Source organism: Labrus mixtus, chromosome 14, assembly GCF_963584025.1.
Source record: "Labrus mixtus chromosome 14, fLabMix1.1, whole genome shotgun sequence".
Taxonomy (NCBI): Eukaryota; Metazoa; Chordata; class Actinopteri; order Labriformes; family Labridae; genus Labrus; species Labrus mixtus.
This window is the reverse complement of record NC_083625.1, coordinates 2,754,164-2,778,428: the sequence shown is the minus strand read 5'-3', so window position 1 is coordinate 2,778,428 and position 24,265 is coordinate 2,754,164. Positions and strand designations below refer to the sequence as shown.

General features: G+C 42.9%; 2 protein-coding genes across 3 annotated transcripts in view; one reads left to right on the top strand and one right to left on the bottom strand.

The window, feature by feature from the left end:
- The window catches only part of lig3 (ligase III, DNA, ATP-dependent), a 21,881-nt gene extending 4,183 nt beyond the window's left edge, over positions 1 to 17,698 (top strand). The window contains exons 4-21 of one of the 2 annotated variants that reach the window (XM_061056122.1): positions 1,203 to 1,431; positions 2,380 to 2,531; positions 2,746 to 2,912; positions 3,441 to 3,518; positions 3,646 to 3,814; positions 6,716 to 6,871; positions 9,138 to 9,269; positions 9,350 to 9,429; positions 9,569 to 9,656; positions 9,742 to 9,819; positions 9,946 to 10,069; positions 12,250 to 12,392; positions 12,698 to 12,772; positions 13,130 to 13,276; positions 14,708 to 14,861; positions 15,587 to 15,711; positions 15,831 to 15,914; positions 16,885 to 17,698. In XM_061056122.1, the coding sequence (XP_060912105.1) occupies positions 1,203 to 1,431; positions 2,380 to 2,531; positions 2,746 to 2,912; positions 3,441 to 3,518; positions 3,646 to 3,814; positions 6,716 to 6,871; positions 9,138 to 9,269; positions 9,350 to 9,429; positions 9,569 to 9,656; positions 9,742 to 9,819; positions 9,946 to 10,069; positions 12,250 to 12,392; positions 12,698 to 12,772; positions 13,130 to 13,276; positions 14,708 to 14,861; positions 15,587 to 15,711; positions 15,831 to 15,914; positions 16,885 to 17,121 (2,418 nt within the window). In that variant the 3' untranslated portion in view covers positions 17,122 to 17,698. Of the gene's footprint in view, positions 1 to 1,202; positions 1,432 to 2,379; positions 2,532 to 2,745; positions 2,913 to 3,440; positions 3,519 to 3,645; positions 3,815 to 6,715; positions 6,872 to 9,137; positions 9,270 to 9,349; positions 9,430 to 9,568; positions 9,657 to 9,741; positions 9,820 to 9,945; positions 10,070 to 12,249; positions 12,393 to 12,697; positions 12,773 to 13,129; positions 13,277 to 14,707; positions 14,866 to 15,586; positions 15,712 to 15,830; positions 15,915 to 16,884 lie in introns of both variants that reach the window. The other variant, XM_061056123.1, reaches the window with a different exon arrangement.
- Positions 16,975 to 24,265, bottom strand: part of rad51d (RAD51 paralog D) — a 21,715-nt gene continuing 14,424 nt past the window's right edge. The window contains exons 4-11 of the mRNA XM_061056163.1: positions 23,292 to 23,373; positions 22,947 to 23,081; positions 22,769 to 22,864; positions 22,544 to 22,634; positions 21,192 to 21,262; positions 20,502 to 20,669; positions 18,807 to 18,932; positions 16,975 to 17,114 (exon numbers count right to left, since the gene is read on the bottom strand). Coding sequence (XP_060912146.1) covers positions 18,834 to 18,932; positions 20,502 to 20,669; positions 21,192 to 21,262; positions 22,544 to 22,634; positions 22,769 to 22,864; positions 22,947 to 23,081; positions 23,292 to 23,373 — 742 coding nt within the window. The 3' untranslated portion in view covers positions 16,975 to 17,114; positions 18,807 to 18,833. The remainder of the gene's footprint in view (positions 17,115 to 18,806; positions 18,933 to 20,501; positions 20,670 to 21,191; positions 21,263 to 22,543; positions 22,635 to 22,768; positions 22,865 to 22,946; positions 23,082 to 23,291; positions 23,374 to 24,265) is intronic.

Here is a 24,265-nt window from a genome sequence, read left to right as displayed (position 1 = left end):
ACAGACAAGGTAAAGAAAGCCAGAAAGGAAGTTTTAAATCAGAAAGTTTCTGAAAAATCTTTTAAACTTGTTTTACTTTAAATCACTCATGGAAGGCTAGCAAATTAAACGGGCAGTACGTCAGTTCTGCCACCGGGGGGCTCTCAATCAAAACAATAACAAGAAAGATTCTCTCTGATTGTCTCTGTTGTAGGGCTTCTCGAATATGGCAAAAAAAAAATATATAGTCACGGTTACTTTTACTGGCCATGGAGAAGAAGACCAAATAACAAACACACACAGCTGTGTGGTTCCTCTTTGACCACGAGGATCCCATCGTCTCCGGGTGGAGCAGGTCGAGGGAGAGAAAGAATCCTCTCGTTTTCTCTTTGATTAAATCTTGTTGAAATCAAAATTTGATTAAATCTTTTGAAATCAAAATTATTAAACACAATTAATTATTGATTTTACAACATCTGCATCACATGAATTTATCAAACTCCAACACTCTTAATCACGCTGACCACTTTGAAAAAGATGCAATAAATGATAACATATGATAACAATGAATACATACACTTCATAAGTTATTGTTTTTGAGGTAGTGGTGATGAACTCTTGGGCCCTAAATATACCAACAAACACTTTGAAACATTTAACACACATCATTAAACCTCTGGACAAAACCATCCCAACACGGTATGCTGCACAGAAATCATTGAATCTCGATTTTCTTGTTTTCATGATCGTGGGGAATCAAAATAGTAACTTAAATTTAAACTCCATTAATTACCCAGCCCTCCTCTGTCGCCCTGTGATGACCTTTATTAGAAGATGTGTACAAGCTCGTCCAGTATGCAGTCTGTAGCAGTGAATAGATAGAAGCCATGCTATGTTTCATAAACGCTGTTACAATGAAATGCATTAGTAATTACCTCCAATTCAAAAAGAATAAAGCCCGAGTTTAAATAATGAAACACATCCTGACTCTGAATTTACAGAGCAAACAGTGATTTGTATGCAGCCCGAGAGGAACAACTAGGACATGAAGTCCCTCGAGGTCCGATGAATATGGATCTGTGTATTTTGGAAACAACAGTTCCACACTGAAGTGTAAAAGTGTTTTCTTTTTGTTCGTGTGTTTTTCAAAGCGTGGCAGAGAAATTGTCAGCCTTCAGCGAGTGTTTGATTACATGTATGGTTCCACTTCCCCTCTCCTTTCAGCCGCCAAGGCAGGCAGCTCCAGCAGCCCAGGACCGTCCTCGTCCCCGTCCCCGTCCCCTGCAAAAGCCAGCCAGGGCAGCGCCTTGTCCATGCAGCTCTGTGACCCCCAGCACAAGGACTGCCTCCTCAGGGAGTTCCGCAAGCTCTGCGCCACGGTGGCTGAAAACAACAGCTACAACACCAAGACACAGATCATTGAACGGTTCCTGAAGAAGGGCTCAGGCGGAGGTTGGTGTCTTAGCCTTTTCCCACAACATGTGCACTCCTGAAAATGTCTGGAATAGTTCAAACAGGCGGCCCCTGAGTTACTTGTTCAGGAGACTTTCCCTGTCAGACGGGAGGGGGTGGTGGGGTTGGGGTGGGGGTTGTCTCAGGCGGCCAGAAACATGAAGTAAAAGAATGACATGTGGCCTCTTGCTTTTATTAGATAGAACAGCTGAAGAGAGACAGGAAACTTTGAGGAGAGAGTCAGGGATGACATGCAGCAAAGGGACGAGGTCAGATTTAAATCCACGGCCGCTGCAACGAGTACTACAGCCTCCTTACCTGGGGCGCGCAACATAACCGCTAGGCTATCCGGCGCCCCGACCTGACAGATTTTGACCTTTATATCAATGCTACATGTCATTGGTTGATTCACAGGATTATCAGAAGAGTGGAGAAGAACATACGGCCCCTCAGATCCTCCAGTTCCTCTCTTTTAGTTGTTCCACAGAGCAGGACAAAAACCTTTGGTGATGCTGCTTTCAGCTGTTACGCCGAGAATATTGAGATTTTTAAACGTAGTCTTAATAAGTCTTTTCTAAACTACTTTTTGGTCAATAACTTTTCTGCACTCTTGTAAAGCACTTTGAACTGCAATTTAATTTGTCTGAAAGGTGCTGTATAAATAAAGTTTGATTGATTGATTGATTGATTGATTGATAATGGAAAACAACAAACATAATGAAGCTGTTTGATAACATGCTGCGTTCTCACACTTAGCTAGGGGTAGGCGGGACAGATTCTGGGTATAGTGTGTGAAATATTTACAGGAAGGATTTCAGGAGTTTTGTGCGAGTGTGAAAGCACCATTGTTCATTTTTGTCCCGTCAGTGTTTGTCAGTAGATTCTCCTCTGTAACAGAATCCAGGAGTTTAACAACCAAATATTTGTCTTCTTTTTCTTCCATCCTAGATAAGTTCCACGGAGATCTTTACCTGACGGTGAAGCTGCTCCTGCCGGGCGTCATCAAAAGTGTCTACAACCTCAACGACAAGCAGATTGTAAAACTTTTCAGTCGCATATTCAGATGTAACCAGGACGACATGGTGCGCGATCTGGAACAGGTTTGTGATTCTCGTGTTCTCACACAATGAACTCCTACAATGTGCAAAGGAGTAAAAGTAGTAGACCAGCTATGCTAAATGTTGATATAAATACTGCACACTTTAAACAGTCAACAGAATAAATAAACACAGAATGTAAAAAAAACTCCTTTCCAGAGATTTAATTCTAGCCCAGGTATGTTCTCCTAACACTGGTGTCTCTCTCTCTGTTCAGGGTGACGTGTCTGAAACAGTGAGGATGTTCTTTGAGGACAGTAAATCCTTTCCAGCTGCGTCCAAGAGCCTCCTGACCATCCAGGAAGTAGACGCAACCCTGACCCGCCTCGCCCAGCTGACCAAGGAGGACGAGCAGCAGACCGAGCTGGAGGAAATCGCCAAAAAGTATTCATTAAAATCTCCCTCCTCATAAAGCTCCTTTTTAATGTTGTAGTCGTTTGTTACCAGTGGTTTTTAGCTTGCACTGCTTTTTATTCTTAGTGTTTGTGAGGTTGTTTTCAGGGTTGTCTGCCCCGGGGTGTTTCTCTCTCTCTCTCACACACACACACACACACACACACAAACCCGAGGCGTCTTCATTTGACATTTTGCCTCACACAGCAGCAGATTCTTAAATAGGGCTGTTTGTGTTTGCTGTAAAACCAGCAGGAGCATTATTCTGAAGTTCTGAACTGGAAAAAAACAAATCCTAACCTAACATAAATAGGACAACAGGAGTGTTAAAGTTACATTCTTCTTGTCAGTCTTACACATTCAACCATAACATAGCGGAGAAATGGCGGATAGGTTCTGTGCATAAATGTGCAATAAAGCATCGTATTGACTTCACATTACTTTTATATTCACTACTTATTCTCTTCACAGTAATCGTGCTTTTGCAGCTATTACATTTGCATTCTCTTATTTCCACAGATGCACCAGTAATGACCTGAAATGCATCATCCGACTCATTAAACACGACCTGAAGATGAACTCTGGAGCAAAGCACGTGTAAGAGTCTCCTGCCGACATCATGTTCTTTTCATATTTTATGAAAACAGTTGTTTTGTCATACAGACCTTGAACTCATCATTTATTTTTTATTTTATTTTTTTTGTTTTGTTTGCCTGCTGCGCAGCTTGGATGCTGTGGATCCAAACGCGTACGACGCCTTCAAGGCCTCACGTAACCTAGGTGACGTGATTGAGCGGGTGTTGAGGAACCAGCAGGAGGCGTCCAACGGGTCAGGACCGAGGAAACTCCTCACTGTGGAGGCCTCGCTCATGACCCCCGTTCAGCCCATGTTGGTGAGTAGCACAAGTAAAAACTTAAACTCAGTGATTTATTTATTATCTCGGTGATTCAATATCAGATATATTGGGTTTACAAGACACCAGAAAGACAGGTGCAGAGGTCCGACAATTCACCACACGTCATTATGAAGTTGTTCTTTGCAGAGAAAATCTGTTATAAAGAAGGTTCCTCTTCTTAAGCACAACTCAAGTTTTTAAATAGAAGAACTTACATCTACCATCTGTATTTAGGCCCTGTGTCCACCTAGCCTCCTTTTTATTTAGCGCCAGCATCTTTTTTTTTTTCAAAGCAGAGAATCACTCCCATGATTCCCCACCAGCCTCGACCCTCGAGCACATTTATTGGACGTGTTCTGACTGGACACATTCGCCCTGAATGTTTACATTTCAGCTCTTACAGCGGGTCGTCTGTGGCTGCAGGCTTCAACAAATTACTGGTTGCAAAACTTTCTTAAACTGTAAAACATCTGGTAGAAAAGATATTTAATAAAGAGAAGATGGTCACTCAACTGGAAAGTAACTGTGCATGTACGTGCATCACCGCTCGACTCTGAGAGTGATGAGAGAGAGTCATATAGCGCCCTCTGCTGGTGACAGTCAGAAAGAGAACTGCTAGTGTAATTCAATGAAACTCAAATTAAAAGCAATTTGAATGGTGAATAAATGTATTTGTATGGTCCCATATCTGCAATAAATCAGTCGCTACCGATAGTCACTGGATATGCTTATATTAGTCGATATTATCGGCTGGCCAATTAATCGGTCGGGCTCAAATTAAGAGGGCCCAGTTTAAGAAAATACTGGAATCCCCCTTTAAGCTCGACCACTGCCTTTGACTTGGAAGCAGGTATGTTAAAGTGCGACTCTTGGCTTTCTTACTTTCTTTCTTTCTTTATTTCGAATGATTAAAAATAAATGAAAATGAAGAAATTAATGGAAAAAAAAAATCTGTATAAAATAAAAAAATTTAAAAAAGCCAATTTCAATATAATACACATTTGACTCGTTCAAAAAGGGATAGGAAGAAGCCTAGGCTTGTCAAGTCCTACCCCCATTCTTCACCATTAACAAATGCAAAATCCAATAAAATAAACTAAACGGACAATACAAAAAAAATACTCCAATCGAGCTATTAAGAAAAACAGAACAAAACAAAAAAACAGAACAAAATGAACAGGCGCCATTAACATCTGTGAGATTTACATTCTCCTTCCTCATTTCTGTACTGTACAAATATATATCTTTTGTACATTTTTTTAAATTGCATTATATTCATACTTTGTTTAATCGTTTCGTCAAGACCATGCCACAAAACCACCCCACAAATGGAAATACACATACTTTTTAAATTGGTCCGAGCATAATGCTGTTTCAAGTTTAGTTTCCCTCTAAAGTTATAACCCCCCTCTCTGTCTTTGAACAGTTTATGTATGTTTACAGGTAGCAGGCTTCCTTCACTTTAGGGGTAAAATCCACATGAAGGAGAGGATATGATGTTGAAACAGTTTCCAGCTGATGGCTCATTATTGGATTCCCTAACAGGCAGCAGCTGGACCTCACTGATTAGTCTCATCTGTAAATGCATGACTTTTTCTGAGTCTCTCTTTCTAAACGCGGGTATTAATTCAGCCTGATTTATGAGTTTCTCAAAGTGCCCACTGACCATTAAATTGCACATTACACACTGACTTTTAATTACACAGTTTAAAAGGAAAGTCATAAAGTTCACGGCAGCTATTTCACATTTCAGCTCATGAATTAATAACGCACTACGGGTCTCAGCTCCTCACAGAAATAAAAACTTTCCCAGTTTAAAACTTGCTTCTGTTTTTTTAAAGGAGTGTATAATATAAAACTCTAATTTCACTTCCTGTTTGATCTAGTAGACTCATTAGAGAAGGGAGACGTGCTCGAAGAAAAAGCTGAGAAACATGATCAGTACAGTCGGAGCAGCAGGTGGCTGTGCCGTCACGTTGGGCCGCATCCTCTCCGTCTTCTCCCTGCTCCACTTTTCAGAAAATGTGTGCTCAAACAGGCTGTTTGGAGATTTTCCCTTCATGACATCACAAAGGGCAGTAGCCCCTCCCCCAGGTGGGTGACACTCCCTCAGCTAGGTGTTTGTTCTGCCCTCTGAGTCTGCCTTCTCACCGTAAACAATAGGACATGGAGCGAGAAAGTCTGAGTACACCCAAGCCCTTCCAGAGAGGGGGGCGTGGTCAGACACAGCTCATTTACATATTTAAAGGTACAGACACAGAAACAGGCTGTTCTGAGCAGGGCTGAAATAGAGGGGTTTATAGACATGATCAAATACAGGATCAGAGTGGATTTAGAACAAGAAACTTCACACACATGTTTTGGGGAGCTCTGAGACTTATTTAAACTGGTTGAAAAAGGAGGAGAATATGTGACCTTTAACTCGAGAATTGAGTTTATGATGCAGTTCTGAGTACAATACTTCTTTTTTTTTTACAATACAGCTACTTCCTTTCTATAAGTATCATTGTTGCTCTTATAATGCAAAACTATTTCTATTGCCTAAAGGTAAAAAAGTGAAATGCAAATCATACATTTTAAGTTATGTAAAAGTCAAATTCAACTGAAAGCAAAGTCTAAAGCACCATTTTGTCCTTGGAGCCCCCCCCCCCGTTTGTATCTAAAAAACACTGAGCCCCCCCAGGACATTGCCGCCAAAAGTTAACATAAATTTTAATTGATTTCTTTAGAACCTGCTCCCCCTGCAGAGCACCAAAGATCCCACCGATGGTCTAAGGGATAGACTTTCCTTAGCCAACTAGAGATAGATGAAATGTTTTAAAGGAAATAAATTACATTTTAGGATTTTATTCCTCGCTGACATCACGGTAAATCGTTGTTTTCTTTTTGTGAATTCAGGCGGAGGCGTGTAAGTCGGTCGAGTACGCCATGAAGAAATGTCCGAACGGCATGTACTCTGAGATCAAGTACGACGGAGAACGAGTGCAGGTCCACAAGAACGGAGACAACTTCAGCTACTTCAGCCGCAGCCTCAAACCAGTGTTACCACACAAGGTTTGTCCATCATCACACACACACACACACACACACACACACACACACACACACACACACACACACACACACACACACACACACACACACACACACACACACACACACACACAGCCTGTATAGCTTTAAACCCACGACTAGAGTGACAGTGCACGATAGAATAGATTCACCTCTGCAGGGTTAGCAACATCTACACACCTGACATTTATCTAGATAAAGGGCAAACTCCGGGTGAAGTCTGAGTAAAGTCTGAGACTGAGTAAAAAATGTGGCTGTTGTCGTCAAACATACAGCTCCTCCTGGAAATGTCACCAGTTTTACAGAAGTTCTCTGCAAGTGTGAAAGTCCAATAAAATGTGTGAAATTCAGACATTTCTAAAAGTGATGGTATAGAGAGTCCTGAATATGCAGGGACAAATAGCTCAACAGCATGTCCAGTAGCCCTTTCACACCACTAGAGGGTGCTGCATACACTTTGTTCTTCACTGTAACACTGAAAACTGTACACCTCAGGACTCAAAACCTCAGAAATAAACACCTCAGGAATAAAAACCTGGCACAGAGAGACAAGAGACCAAAAAAAAACCTTGGAGCTTTTGTGAAAGAAATGTGCTGAAACCAAAGCTCACAGGTGACTACATACCAGCTGAGACATTATTATGATCCAGCTAATCTGTAAATAAGATGAGATGGAGAGGAGATGAAGTTATCTGGTAGAAAATGAGTAGTTTTTTCAGCTTTTTAATATTTATTTAAGAACTTTTATTACCTTGTTAGTGACATTTATCCCCGTCTGCTGCAGACATGATTCCCTGTGTGGCCTCCCTGACCGTGCTGCCAGGCAGACACATAGCTTTCAAAGGACCCTCAGCTACTGTAATTAGGCAATTAATGTTAATGTTAGGTTAACATTCCTCAGGGTTGTAATAGAGTCTAATTACAAACGTCCAAGTTTCCTAATGATTTCATTCTCAAAACGACTCGGGGCGAGTCTAATGAAGATGGATTTAGGGAACAAGCTCAAAGAAGAAAAAACAAATCTGTTGAAGCATGCATGCTTTTTTTAAAATTTCAATTATACTTGTTGAGATTTAGTTTTTATCCTACATCAGGTTTGTGAATACTGTACCTTTAACCCCGTCCACACAAAGCAAGACAAGACAAAATATATCAGAATAAAGAACGGGACAAACAGAAGAAACATGTCCTCTCTAAATCAGCAGTTCAGATCCAAGATGATCTACTTAGAGAAATTTTCCATCAAAGAGCGGTACATTGAGCTTTATCTCTGCTCAAGAAAATGACATCTGTTGAGTGTGATGCCTGTAAAATCATATCAAACAAACACCTGTGTACACTTGGCATGAGCCTGCAGGTGTAAACGTGCTCACAGAATGCAGGTACTTGATTTCCTGCCGTCTGCTCGGAGATATCGCTCCGTTAAGACAGCCAGGATGTGCAGCAGATTCTTTCAACAGGCTATAAGACGGTGAAATAGAAAAACAGCCTGAACATCCACACAACATGACTCCTTCTTATTTATATCCATACGAGATTTACTATGTGTTTATGTTTGCCTCATTGTAATCGGTGCACTGCCTGCACTTGCACGGGGCAAGGAGGAGGGGCTGAGCCTATCAAAGCTCTGCACGCAACTATGGAATGACATGAGGTTGTGCACATTTTAAATAGTTAAACAAATAGAAAATTGAGATAGAAATGAGAAACACTGGACTGAAGGGGGCCTTGATATTGCGTCTTGAAATGGCCGTTTGAATAGAGCCATTGTTGCCCAAAAAATTAGTTTGACACCACAAGTCCAATATGGGGACCGCCATCTTTGTCAACTTCACAAACCAGTGGTCAACGTCGCTGACATTACGTCCATATTTTCTACAGTCTATGATGTTTTTAGTGTGTATCCATGAAGCAGGGTGCCTGTGTCATGGTTCAGACTTTTTTTTTTTAATGCTTACAAGACTTAAACACAATCATTAAATGAAAATGTAAGACAGGCTCAAAATGCAGGTGAACGATGGAAGCACGACTTAAAGGTAACAAAAAGTTCTGCTTCCTAAAATCAAACTTATTCAAACTTCTAATGTGGCTGCAGCCTAATTCTTCAGAGGATCTGCCTCTACCATGTCAGGCTCTTTAGATACTTGTCCTGATTCGGGTCTCTCGAGTCCTTCTGTGCTATCGGTTTCCGATGCCTCCTATTTACCTCTCAGTCCTTAATCCCCGTGTGTCCCTGTGTCTGCTTCAGGTGGCCCATTTCAAGGAGTACATCCCTCAGGCTTTTCCCGGAGGCCACAGCATGATATTGGATGCTGAAGTCCTCCTAATTGACACAAACACCAGTAAACCTCTACCTTTTGGGACCCTCGGTGTACACAAGGTGAGAACACATCAGCCAATTTGCACCTTTTTTTAATTTTTTTATTTGTGTAGCTTCACACTCTACCTCTCCGTCCTCAGAAAGCGGCCTTTCAAGATGCCAAAGTGTGCCTTTTTGTCTTTGACTGTATCTACTTCAACGGCGTCAGTCTCATGGAGAGGTAATGTCTTAATCTTTTCATTGTCATCAACAAAGAAGAACACCTGATGGTTATGATGCTACCATTTCTCCTCAGCAAAAACCTCGACACTGAAGCTCTTGTTGCGTCCTTCTGAGTTATTTGTGTGTGCTCTCTCCAGGCCTCTGTGTGAACGCAGGAAGTTCCTGCATGACAACATGGTGGAAGTTAAAGACAGGATCCTGTTCTCCGAGATGAAGCACGTCACTGTAAGTCACTCTCTGGATGTTGCTTTGGGCCGTGTGTGAACACCTTTACAAGCTCTCATAAAATGTGTGTGTGTGTGTGTGACAGAGGGCTGGAGATCTGGCGGACATGATTACTCGTGTCATCAGAGAGGGACTGGAAGGTCTGGTGCTGAAGGATCTAAAGGTCAGTTGGAGATATGTAAATTAAATCACCTTTGTTAGCAATGTGAAGGCAGGAGAATGTACTTATATTAACGTCCGACTGAAGAGAAAGAAGATGATGATGAAGGTCTTTGTGTCGGTGTTTCAGGGGAGCTATGAACCAGGGAAACGCCACTGGCTGAAGGTGAAGAAGGACTACTTGAACGAGGGGGCGATGGCCGACACAGCCGACCTGGTGGTGCTGGGAGCCTTCTATGGGAAAGGCTCAAACGGTCAGTAAACCCTGAAACTCCTCCGACAGTACTCACATTTTTTATGCAGCAGAAGAAATATCCACTGTTCCATGCTCTCCTCACTTTGTCTGACACCTTTAGTGACCTTTTTTATGCACAGTCATCGTCAGTATGATTCCTGGGGTACTAAAAGTAGCTAACAAGACAGTTTTAGTGTTTGTCTTAATTTGTACTAATGCAGTGAAAAATGTCGTCAATGACCATGGGGACCATTTTGCTTTTTGTGAGTAGTGCTTAAGTAAACCTGGCTCTAAATATGTGTTTAAGTAGCTCTAAAAAGAAGACACGCCTGCATACTTAATCCATGCCACAGAAGTTAAACAATCACAACCTTTTAACCACATGGCTTTCATCAGGGGACATGTGTTGAAAATCCTGTCTCAGGTCTCACTGGCCGTCCGTACCGTGCCCGAGCACGCTTCAACGCTAAAGTCCAGTTCGTTTGGCCTGTGTGACCGCTCCGTATCGTGCTCAGGCACGGTACACTTCATGCACGAGCACAAGCACGCGGGAACACAACGCTGACAGCCTTCGTTATAGAGAAATCCAGAAATGTCTGTATCTGACTAACATGACTCAATATAAGACACAAAGTAGCTGTCATGTTCTCTGTGTTGTTCTCTGATGTGCAGACGCGGACTCGACTGCGCGTCTCTCTCTCTCTCTCTCTCTCTGTCTCTCTCTCTCCCTCCCTCTCTCTCTCTCTCTCTCTCTCTCTCTCCCCCGTCCGCCTGTTTGTAAACTGAGCACGCTTCATAATAACATAAAGCGTGCATGTGTTGTATTACGACGTTATGGACAAGAGGTAATCGTGCTTTTAGGCACGGTTAGTCCTGTGTAGTGTGACCGCGGGCCGTGCCGGCCAGCGTGGCAATAGCGCAGCGGGGGGGGGGGGGGCAATCGTGCTTGAGTACAGCACAGTACGGATGGCCAGTGAGACCGCGCCCTCAGTCTAACGTTCAGTCAACCTAACGACAGGCTGAGAGCTGGAGCTGAGGCGGGTTTTAAGCCTCTTGACAAACCGTTACACCGCGCCCACCTGTCAATCATGTCAGCTACACGCCTCAGTTTAGTTCAGTTTAGTTTTTGAGTTTATTTGAATCAGGGACAGTGTACAAAATCAAAACATTAGTCTCAGAAGAGAAGAGATGCATTGTACCAGATTTAGCTAGCTAGCTAATTTCCATCTGTTTCCATCCAACTATGGATAACATGTATCTTTCATACAAATTTCCCCCCCATGAAGAAAATATCTAATCAGACTGATTTGTTTTTTTGTACCAGGCTGTAAACATGTTTATTTATGCGGTAAAAACTGCTTTTTTGAATGGGTGTGTGTTTGACTTCTGGGCTCTTGAAGCCAGCTTCTAGTGGACACTCGATGAACTGCAGTATTTTGCACTTCTTCTTGATACCACCTGACGAAGGCCAAAGGGTCCAAAGGTTGTGATTATTAAACTTTTCATGGCATTGAGTCAGCGTGCTGGCTCGTCTTCTGCAGCTACGTGATGTGCATGTAACTACGCCTCTATGGAAGTTATTAAACAACACCACAGGATTCATTAGCTGCTTCTGCTGCACACCAGTGGGTTAAAAATAATGGACATGGATTTAACTAAGGCAAAACTGTGAAATGAACGCTCACACAGCTATAATTCTGACAGTGAATAGCCTTTGAAAAGAGACAGTGAAAGGCCCAGTACGCTGCAGAGTAGCATTTCATGTGAAAAATATGCAGATAGTGCACAAGAAGAGGATGTTATTGGGTAAATTATATAAACAAGACAAGATATGGAAGTCATTGAGGAGGCTCGCTAATGAGCATATTGCTCAATGGAAGCATAAAAATTGCATAAACAAAGGTACAAATCTCAGAAGCATGGCTAATGAAGACAGCTCATGCAGTGTGAAGACAAGCTAATGGAGCAGAAGCAACAAATCAGATGAAACACTTGTCATAACAGACTGGGGGACAAAAGTAGGGGAGTAGAAAAACAAACAGATTGCATGTGGATTAGAAGAAGCAAGTTTGCAAAGTTAAAGGGAAATGTAACAGTGTAGACGTTCATCTTTGAAGGCTGAGTCGGGATTAGTTAGTAAGTCTGCAGGGTCTCTCCTCCTAATGCCGTGTGTGTGTGCTCTCCCGTCCCGTCCACCAGGGGGCATCATGTCCAGCTTCCTGATGGGCTGCTACGACCCGCACTCCAAGAAGTGGTGCACGGTAACAAAGTGCTCCGGGGGCTACGATGACGCCATGTTGGCTCGTCTCCAGAAAGAGCTGGATATGATCAAAATCAGCAAGGTCAGAGAGGATCCACTTAGCGGCCTGCCTGGAATATTGAGCTGATGTAATAAAGTCCAAAATTAATCTTTGTGTCTGTGTGCGGCTCTCTCTCTCTCTCTCTCTCTCTCTCTCTCTCTCTCTCTCTCTCTCTGTCTCTCTTTCCCTCTCTCTCTGTCTCTCTCTCTCTCTCTCTGTGTCTCTCTCTCTCTCTCTCTGTCTCTCTCTCTCTCTCTCTCTCTCTCTCTGTCTCTCTTTCCCTCTCTCTCTGTCTCTCTTTCCCTCTCTCTCTGTCTCTCTCTCTCTCTCTCTCTCTCTTTGTGTAGGACCCGGGCAAAATCCCAGGCTGGCTGAAAATCATCAAGAACTATTATCCAGATTTCCTTATTCGTGATCCTGAGGTGAGATCTTACTCTTCAGATACGTTGTGTATCTTTAGAAATGAGTTAGAAGCATATGTCTCCTGCAGGAAAATATCTGAATACATTGCTCTCTAATGTATTCAGATAATGAGCACCCACGCAGCAGAGCTGGGAGGTGTTTCCTACCTACATATTTACTAAAAATAGTCTAAAAAGAGAGCCCTTCAGAGGAGGATAACATTTGATTGAAATTACCCTTTCCTGCCTTTTATATCAGGGAATAGAACTCTGTAATGAAATCCACTGACTGTGATACTCGAGGCTTTTTTTCCTATTTCATGTGGAAGCAGTCGTATATATTTGCCGTGTCCCTTTATTATGTTTCCTCTGCTGCAGCAAGCACCGGTCTGGGAGATCACAGGAGCAGAGTTTTCTAAATCAGAGATGCACACCGCTGATGGCATCTCCATCCGCTTCCCTCGCATGACCCGCATCCGTGATGACAAGGACTGGAAGACGGCCACTAACCTGCCCCGGCTGAAAGTAGGTTCATCAGCATTATGATTGAAGTACACATGGCGTAGTCTGAAAGTGCATCGGTGTTAAACACATTTAGTTCTATTGTAGAACAGGAAAACATTATTAGAAATTTTACAGCAGAAGTTTGTGTTTCCACTACCTTTTTTTATGATACATATTCCACTACCTAGTCAGGTTGTCCAACTTCGATTACACATCTATAACTCACCCTGCATGGAGGTGAAATATTGAGCATAATTCATGTGAGTCCTGGCTTAGTTCAGAGTAGGAGTCCATTAAATACTGCACTTTAGCACCTCTGTAACCAAAACAAAACTCCCTCAGCACACCTCCTCCCCAACCTTTAGAACTCTTTTCAGTTCTGATGTGCAGCCCAAACATGATTCAGTTCTTATTTATTTTATGTATTTTATGAACAAATTGTTGTTCTGGTTTGTAAAGTCTGTTGATTCTTCTTCGGTTGTCCTCTCGCGACAAAACACTATTATTATGCCTCTAAAAACAGCGTCCCTGAGTAGGCGGGGCCGTGTCTCTTCCCCCATATGGTGGCTGGAATAACAGAAGAGGGAAAACATATGAAACATGTTTGAGCTGAATGAGGCACCGTCCTGTCAGTGTGAACACAGAGCTGAGAACAACAAACCCGGAGGGAGTTTGACTTCACTGTTTTTTTCCAAAATCATAACTAAACGATACATCCACTTAGGATGAGGTTTGAAATCGTAACCTTAAAATAAGCAGAGCAGGGGCGCTGGCCGCTGAGTGGTTAGCGCGGCTACAGTCCTCCAAAGTGGACGGCCCGGGTTTGAATCCGACCTGTGGCTCCTTTCCCTCGTGTCAGTCTCCACTCTCTCTCTCCTCGGTTTCTGACTCACTGTTCTATCTCTAAATCAAGGCCAAAAAAAGCCTCAAGCAAAAACAAGCAGACTTAAAAAGCATCAACAGTCCGGACAAACAGAGAGAAGTGTACACACAGCGATGAATGAAATGTAAACACAAAAGATCGACAAGAAGAAATGCAAATAAAACAGACAAACAGAACAGTTGAATCAATGAATAAAAGCTATAAAAGAAGGTGATACTGAATGTCCAATGTGTTTGTGCTGGGATTTTTCGACCCTTATTAAACTTTCCAACCCGAGTGATGGAAGCCGGGTGAGAAAGGACAATATGATAAAGGTGCGGGGCGGAGTGAAATAATGAAACCTGCTGCTGAACAAAGCTCCTCTGTCACTGCAGAAGTTAAGTGATTTAAAAGACGAGGAGCTTATTAGCAGGCCGAGTAATCCTCCCAACGAGTTGAAATATTGTCCGAGGCAATAAAAAACCTGTCTGCTCTGAGGTGAAGCAGCCCGGGCTCTTCAATCTCCTCTGACACAGGACATTACGGCTCTCAGCTGAAGCCTGTGCTGTCATGTCATCCCCTCTGCTCAGGAGCTCTACCGCATCTCAAAGGAGAACTGTGACTTTAAAGTGACCGCCGGACCGTCGACGTCCAACGACGACTCCAAGGGCTCATCAGGAGGAGACAGCGGAGGAAACTCACCGTCTGTGTCGTCAAGGGGAGGAGCAACAGCCAAGAGGGCCAGTGAGTACCACCGAACGGCACCAACAGCGAGGGGAGGGGAGAACCGCTTTACATTCAGACCCTTTAAAGGTCACATATTGTGCAAAACGCACTTCACCGTGTTTTTCCGACACTAATATGTGTCTCTAATCTGTCTGAAAAGTCAATCCTGTCCGTCTTCCGCCTGCTCCACTTTTCAGAAAATGTGTGCTCAAACAGGCCGTTTGGAGATTTTCCCTTCATGACATCACAAAGGGCAGTAGCCCCTCCCACAGCTAGGTGTTTGTTCTGCCCTCTGAGTCTGCCTTCTCACTGTAAACAATAGGACATGGAGCGAGAAAGCACCAAGTACACCCGAGTCCTTCCAGAGAGGGGGCGTGGTCAGACACAGCTCATTTACATATTTAAAGGTACAGACACAGAAACAGCCTGTTGTGAGCAGGGCTGAAATAGAGGGGTTTATAGTGAGTTTTTTCTCCTGGTTAAATGAAACAGAAAAATGTTATCGGTTTAGTTATGGCCATATATCCTCGCCCTCATCACACTCATAGGTCTTAAAGTCGGTTTCAGGCAACAAACAGATTTCAGGACGAACACGGAGTCACTAAAATGTGGAGTGTATGGTTTTTATTTTACAGCAAGAAAGTAAAAAAAAAAAAAACAGGAAACTGGTTTGATCCGACTGCATGCTGCAAACATTTTCTCAATGATTATGTGATCATCAACTACCTGCTCTCTCTTCCCAGGCAGCAGCAGCAGAAGCACACCCAAACCAAAGGTGATCAAATCAGAGCCTTACAGTCCACCAAAACCAAAGGTGGTCAAGTCGGAGCCTCGCAGTCCGGGCTCTGAAGGACCCAGTGCCAAGAAGGTATGTTATTAAGTGAAGTGCCTGCAGTGTGTCCATACCGCTGATGTAACCTTGCATCAGTACAGACATCCTGGATGAGCGGACTGAACTTTATGAACTGATGTCTGTTTTCCAACCAGGTGAAGAAGAGTGAAAGTGTTCACAGTAACGGACAGAGCAAAGCAAAGTCCACCTCGCAGCTGATGGAGCCCAGCAAAGACAAGGTGGGTCAATAAAAACTTTCTCCATCTCCTACATGTCGTTTTAGGTAAACAGGCTCAGAGAAGATGTTTGTGGGTTGAAGGGTTCAAGTCCTGGAAAAGGAGTGATCGTATGTTTGATGTGTTGTAAACATGATCACAGTTAATTGACCATCTTAGAGGTTAAACATGAAGAGTCACCTTTCTCACATTCTCAGAAATGACTCTGGTATCCAAATCCAAACATGAAATCAGAGCCAATAAAAATAAAACAAGTGATTCTAAATATATTTTCTTTTGAAAGCATTAGTTGCAAAAACATTTTAATGCTCACAAACTAATTTCACAAAGATGGCAGGGAAAGGTTCTTTTTACAGAGTTGGGTCAACAACTATGAGCAGCATGCATCTCTTACTGCGCTCTCAGGGACCCCTAGTGGACAGTCAGAGCATGTTCATGTGTGTGTGTGTGTGTGGGGGGAGTGGCTATTTGCCTACGCCAGCTTCAACTTGTAATGTATCCGCTGTGGCTAAAAAAAAGCTGTTAAAACGATGTAACCAAATCTCGCAGTACACTTCAAAAAATCGATATAAATATGGACCGTTTAAATCGATTTGACAAAAATATAATGGAATACTTTTTTGAATGTTATTTCAAACAAAAAGGGCATTTTGTGAGATACTAGTATTGTCACAATATACAGATTAAAAACATTGTGTCTGCCACTTTTTTATAGAAAATCACATTTATTCATGAATTGACTTCAATCTCGTGCCTTTATAGAAATCATGAAACATGTCATATTGTGAGTCGAGTATCGTTACATCCCTACTAAAACAAAAAAAAGCAAATGAATGGATTTGCACTCCAATATATCAATAGTACAAATTCTATCAGTCACTAAATAATGAGTTAGAAAAATAACATCACATTCTGGATCAGTGAGGTCAGCAGGTTTGATTTTGATCATTCTCGTTTATCTCTCTCCGTGTAGACGCTGCTGGACATCTTCAGCGGGGTGAAGCTCTTCCTGCCCGTCTCCGTGCAGGACTTCGACAAACTGAGGCGCTACTTCGTGGCGTACGACGGAGACCTGGTCGCCGACTACGACGCCGCCTCGGCCACGCACACACTGGCGGCCGAACCCGCCGAGGACAGCCAGGCTCACAAAGTCTCGCCCAGCTGGATCTGGGAGTGCATCCGCAAGAGGCGCGTCGTTCCTCCCTGTTAATAAAAAAAACAAGAAGACGGCGTTAAGCGGTCTGCACGACGGGACTCTAAATCCATGAAGACCAGAAGAACATGGTCGACTCTTAAGATCTGGAGACACAGTCCAGATGTTGACACTTTTTTTTAAACCGAGCTGTGGAGATTTCTGACAGTGTTTCCTGGTTTCAGCTGATCTCAGGACATTTTTTTTATTTATTCCACACCGACCTTTTCCTTTGAACACTAACAGTAAACGTTTAGTTTCAAGTTGTTTTGTGTTTTTACCACTTTGAGGTAACTTTGGAGGATCATGAAAATGTGGGATTGGATACTAATTATCTGAATACTAATGAAAAAAGAGGGAGGGGCTACTTCAGCGTACAGAAGTGGACTGTAGACTTAGATTATTGTAGTGACATAATCATGACATCATGCAGAACAAGCCGGGGCTCCATCAGCGTTTCTTTTTTTAACTGCCTTTGTTAAACACTCAGCGAGGTATTAAAGCCCCGCTCATGAACTGAGGAACACCAAATATGTCTGCCATTAGAAATAAACAAAACACTGATAAAGACAATAAAAACGTCTCTGTATCATCGCTCTGTTTTGCTCCTTGCAGGCGCAGGAGGTGTTACAGGTTTACTGGATTCAAAAACCAAGATCATATCACAGCTTTGCCCCCTTAAACTAAAATACATGAGACCGTCTGTACAATCCAATGAGGTGCTGAAAGGCTTTCATCGCAGCCTCTGAATGGCTTTCGAGGATAATTCAGATTTTGGCTCCTTATCCAGCGGATACTGGAGGCCATGAGGTGGCTTAATTAAATGTTTGAATGACTGTGTGAATAACTCGGTGCTCTGAGGGGGCAAAAGGCTTCATGAACCCGCCGTGCTGCTGCCTGAAGGATGGAAAAAAAAAAAGCACAAGAGGAAGGTCCCTTTTCTTTACCTCCTGCAGCGGAGTATTAAACGAGCGGCTCAAAGGAAGTCTTCTGCTCCTGTCGAGTTCAGAGCTCTTAAAGTTTCATCTAATTGAAATAACAAACTGAAAAACAACTTATGATTGAAGCTTTTTTTCCCCTTTTTTGGTAACTTTAAAATACTTTTTGGTGTTATGTCTCAGACTAAACGCACAGTATGTAGATTCAACCACCAGGGGGCTCTCAATCAAAACGATAACAAAAGATGACGTGGAGGGGAATCATGGGAGTTCTCTCTGCTACTCTACCCCCAATGAAAACAAACTGCGTGTTGACCGTAGTCATGACGACTGGGGTAAACCGACCTGAGGAAGAGAATATGTTTACAGACGAGCTAACGTATCCGAGTATAATTTCCATGACGTTTTTAATCACAGCGACAGTACGGCAGCGTTCAGCAGCACCTCCCGCTTCCTTACAAGCGGTTTTTGACGTAACATCTGATGTTCCCATGGCAACGATAAAAATGTCTCTTTCAACTCTCAAATGACAAATTTCTCTGGCTTTGATAACTGATAAATATTAGAGGTTATGTAACTCAACAAAAAATATATAACAGGTTTAGTCCATTTGACATTTATTTAGATATTTTAGTGTAAACATTGTCATCATATTGTTCGTTTAAGTCTGCTGTGATATTTGCTCCAATGGCTGCAGCTTGATCGTGGCGTGCGTTCACTCTAAAAGAGCTTGACACACAGAGCGGTCCAGAAACTTGCACGTACCTGTGATGAGACATTTAGGGCAGAGGATCAGGGATCAGTCTCATCCAGTTTTCTCTTCCCTGACGACGAAGCTTCTTGTGAGCGGCTCCACCACCGCAGGTTTAACTCCTCTTTGATGGGACACGGCTGAGAAGCAGAGCAGATGGAAAGAGCTGATTTACTCATTTAAAAAAAAAAATACATAGAAACACACAAACAGGACTCGTCTGCAATCTAATTCACTCATTCTGAATGTGCTTCGTTCCATCAGGAGGACGACTTCTTTAATTCCTGAACAGACAATGTAGAATTAATGCCCGACTGTATTAATCAGAAGACGGGGAGAATAGTTTAGAGCTACAGCAGAAGTGATTTCCTGTTGTCAGTAATAAAACTCCCTTAGAGTCCACTAATGTATTTATTCACAAAGCAGCAGCTTCTATTGTCTGTCGTTCTGCAGCTCCGTCTTTTCTTTCAGACTCTTCAGAGACATGAAAAACTAAAAGACAGTGAAGTAAAGAGCATTTAGACTTCTTTATAGTGTGATGTTTTGAAGCTGCATTTGAAGAAATCGCAGCTCGATGGTCTGAATATTGAAGCAGATAAAACGGGCAATTTAGATTCAGCAGGTAACCTAACGAGCATGTCTTTGGACTGTGGGAGGAAGCCGGAGAGAACCCACACATGCACAGAGGAGAACATGCAAACTCCACACAGAGAGGCTCCTGTCAGACGGGGATTCAAACCAGGAACCTCCTCGCTGTGAGGCAACACCGTGCAGTCCTGAAGTCTGAAAATAATGCATTCATCTTTTTTTAAAATCACGATTAATCTCATGCTATTTTGTCCCTTCAGGCTCACCGTAGTTAAGCCTCCTCAGTGTCCTTTGAGATGTTTGACCTCACTTTGGGATCCCTAATCACTTCCTGTTTCTGTGCTTAACTTCCTGTCCTAACCTTTCATCTACAGGAAGGGCCTTACTTTATTTCAAAATAAAAGCACAGTTGAATTCAAACAGCGAGTAAAGTATCCTCAAAAAAAAAAAACATATTATATTTCAAACATGTGATTAATAACAATTAAAAAATGTAATTGTTTTGATTTAAAACATCTCTGATTTAAACTTCCTGTCTGTACTTTGTCGATCCACGTGAACAGTAACTTGTCGACTTTTTATGACTGCGGTACAAAGACTCCACAGAAAAACTTAAAAGTCCAGCACTTATAAAATATTTGTTGAGAACTTTGAAAAGGAATAAAAAAAAATCATCATAAGAAGAGACTAAATCAGAAGACTTCCATGATCACTAATTACCCTCGTAGTCGGAAACGGGCGCCATGAAGGCGACTGTGATGAACCAACTTCACTCACAAGAACTCGAGAACTAAAGATCTGAAGTTTCTTAGTGTTCACTTTATATTTATTTACTTGTAGTTGTGTTTTGTCAGATCTTAAAACGTCCACGTGACACTGCGATGAAACGTCTTAAATCAAATGGTCGTCAGTCACAGGCCGTCTCCGTCTGTTTGTTCATCTATCGAGCTTCAGGGTGATTTTAAATTAAATGAAGAGCTTATATCTAAATCTGTTTCAGAGCAAACAAACATCAAAGCGTCTATTTTAAAAAGTCGTTTGACACTCGCCTGTCATCCGAACCTCTTTGACGGAATCGACCCGGAGCCGGGTGCCGTGCGAGGCGTTGCAGCGTGCCGTACCTGTCTGGAGGACTTGATCAGGGTCGCAGAGCGCAGGCCTGAGGGGCTGAACACCGCAGACTTCTCCACCCGCTCCAGCAGGATTCTGGTTCTGGGGATGTGACTCCAGGACGCGCCGAGGCCCGGCTGCACCTCCCCGCTGGCGCTCCTCGTGACATGGTTAGTGACCTGCGGGGCCCAGACAGCGGCGTGCTTGATTTTCCTCTCAGAGGGGTTGTAAGTATGAGAGAGCGCGTCTTTATTTAGTTTTATGGTTTAATGGAGCTGGAAAGGAGACGTGACTTAGAAGAAAGAAGAATAAATAAGTGTGACAGCGAGATTGTTTTTAATCACCGCCGAGCGCTAAACAAACGATCTTTATCTCCCCTCAGATGACTTCCTGATTAGAGGTGAAGCCATGTTTTCTTTGGCTGTTTAATGAGATAAGTTCATGTTTTACATAATGACATCCTGCAGTCACACACAGAGACCTTTAACACTTTGTTTGTCACCTTTAGATTTTCACTTTGTGTGATTTGTTTTCAGAACAAAACAAGAAAAAAAAAAAAAAAAAGAATCTGAGTATTGTTTACATTTCTCACCAGGTCTCAAGAGGAAGTGTGCGAGGGGTTTTGTGCAGATATTTAACTGACAGCGGGAGATGTATCTTGCATTTAAAGCAGCGCACGTCAAACACGGTGTCATCCTTACCAAAGCGGCGATATTGAAGTCCTTCGCCATCGTCTTCAGAACTCCTGCCACTTGTATCATCAAGGACATGCCTGCAGGGCACAGCGGCGTTACAGAGAGATCGTGGATGGAATAATCTGAATGCTTCTTAATAAGTCAACAGTAAGTAAATGGAGCTACAGAGGACTGTTGTGATGTTTACAGGTCTTTAATATTCCGGGGCTCGACTAAAGGCACTCAACAGTGGAGCTCCAGGGAACACAATGTCAGTCAGTCCTTGACTTTGGTACACAGTGTAAATAATATAAGACAGTCAAGAGACACTCATGGACCCCACAGGATGAGTAGAATAACTTTGCAGAAAAAAATCCTCAGTACTTTACTCGATATGTTACATAGACTGTTTTAGCCATTTTGATTTAAAGGTCACATATCCTCCTCCTCTTCTTCTTCAGTGTAAATAAGTCTCAGAGCTCCTCAAAACATGTGTGTGAAGTTTCTTGTTCTAAATCCACTCTGATCCTGTATTTGATCATGTCTATAAACCCCTCTATTTCAGCCCTGCTCAGAACAGGCTGTTTCTGTGTCTGTACCTTTAAATATGTAAATGAGCTGTGTCTGACCACGCCCCCTCTCTGGAAAGGCTTGGGTGTACTCGGTCTTTCTCGCTCCATGTCCTATTGTTTACGGTGAGAAGGCAGACTCAGAGGGCAGAACAAACACCTAGCTGTGGGAGTGTCACCCACCTGGGGGAGGGGCTACTGCCCTTTGTGATGTCATGAAGGGAAAATCTCCAAACGGCCTGTTTGAGCACACATTTTCTGAAAAGTGGAGCAGACAGAAGACGGAGAGGATGGACTTTTCTCATCATTGGGGGGTTTGTAGACAGACTCATTAGTGTTAGAGGAACATGGAGAAGTGGATTTAATAATATGTGACCTTTAATCGATTTTAGTTTAGTTTAGTTTCAACGATTGCTGGCATAGATGACAGCGATGGAGAAGTGGAGGTCGGTATGAGACAGCGCCCTCTAGGGGATGCGTCCATCCTAACATAAAGGAAGTGTGTACATGTGTAAAGACTGAAGTATCTTTTAAAACGTATGCATCTATTTTCAAACATAAGGGAAGCAGAGATGAACCTTTAACAGCTCTATTTATAACAGCTGTGAGAATCTTGAAATGTGATGTTTTGGGGTTCCACCTGACAGTTTCTTATGACTTGAATTAACTCAGATGTCATCCTTCCAAAAAGAACGGGGAACTCTTGTTGTGACAGATTCCAGACATACACTCGGAGTTTCTGGGCTCAGGTGTAAACAACAGCTGCGGGCGTGATGGACTTTTTGACGGACTAGCAGAAAGAGATACCACCTTCGTTCTGTTTGCCTCCCAGTAGAGGCGAGATAACAGCCGACACCGAGTCCACGATCACCGCCTTGACAGATCCACCGCCGACGGACGTCTAACGCACACAAAGATGTGACAAAATTAGATTAGCTCAAATTTAGATCTGTCCCTCACACAGGTTCCCCGGGGTACAGCGCGGTGTTTGGGATATTTTAAGACGAAAAAGTAAAGAGGACGCCAAAACAAAACCTGCTGGAGACCGCCACCGCGAAGACCGTACAGACAGTCGAGCAAAGCGTAGACATCAAACAAGCGGGAGACGTGGATCCTCTGCAGAGCTTCCATCTGTGAAATGGAGTTACATGGTTCTTATGTCACACATCATGTTTTATATATATACACACATCTCGCTGCCCTGACAACTCACCTGCTCCTGAGTGTTACTCGTTTCAGTTTGTAGCATTTGGAGCAAGCGGCCGGCGCAGAATCCTCCCGTCGTGTCGATGAATATCACACTCTGTTTCAGGTGGAAGGAAATGTGCGCGGCGACAGCGAAACACACCTGCAAGACGAGCGACGAGCGTGCAGGAGGAAGTCAGAGAAAAGTAACAGTAACTCAAAAAGTAACAGTGAAAAGTTTGACTTCAGCCAGAGAGCAATTTCCTATCCTATGAAGAGAAGAGTTTATTATAATGATGGGGGAGGGGGGGGGGGGGGGGGGTTATGAGGATGAAATGATCAGCCATGGAGCGGGAAGAGAGGGAATGTTTACCTGAGATTTTCCACTTCCTGGTCCTCCCGACAGCTCTGTTATCTCTCCAGTATAAACGCCTGAATCCAGCAGTTTATCTAAGCTGCAAAAAAACAAAAAAAACAAAAGTGCAATTCATGACTCACAGCTGCCATCCCGTGTAACAAACTATTAAAGCCCACAAACGCTGCAGATGGGAGGAGCTGGCGTTCCTAACATGTTCGGCCAAGTCATCATTTTTTCTGTAGATGTTTTATCGTTTCTCATCGAGATCGGCCTGCGATGTGTCTGTCACTCTGAATCTGTCAACATACACCTGGCTGCTGATGAAGCTCAGAGTGTGTGTTGAAGTCTGCAGGGTTTGTCTGCTGAGGATCTGTGGTGCCAATTCAAACTCATTCTCAACAGAGGCTGCAGTCAAACACTTTACACTCATACGTTTACGGTGTTCTCATGTTTATATTCCAGCATCACGTCAAACCACATGCTGTCTGTTCAAATTTGAAAAAACAACAGAATCCAGGATGGAACCAGGACGTTATGATCTCAGAATATGTTTTTTTTTTTATCTTATCCTAAAGTCGTCCAGCACATCGTTCATGTCTGCAGTTTTGGTTCACTTTTGGTTGCAGAATCTTTTGTACGTTTATTCAGCCGAGAAGAACGATAACGACGTCCACTCATGGCGGCAGTGTGACTCAGAGGAATGTTCTAGCCTTCAGTAATTTCAGTTTTTAATGTCCTTGCATGGTACTTCATTACTTTATAAATAGGTGTGAAGATGGACTGTCACTCGCAATACCAGCTTTTAAATTAGGATATGAAATCTGTCTGTACCCGCTTCGATATGAAGTTCACAAAAATAGAAGTCCTAGACACCAAGTGTTACTCCTGCACACTGTCTACATTACACAAATGTATTTAAAAAATATGAGTAAACATCTGTAGTTCTTTTAAAGCTCTGGGACTTTTCCATACAATCACATTAAAAAGAA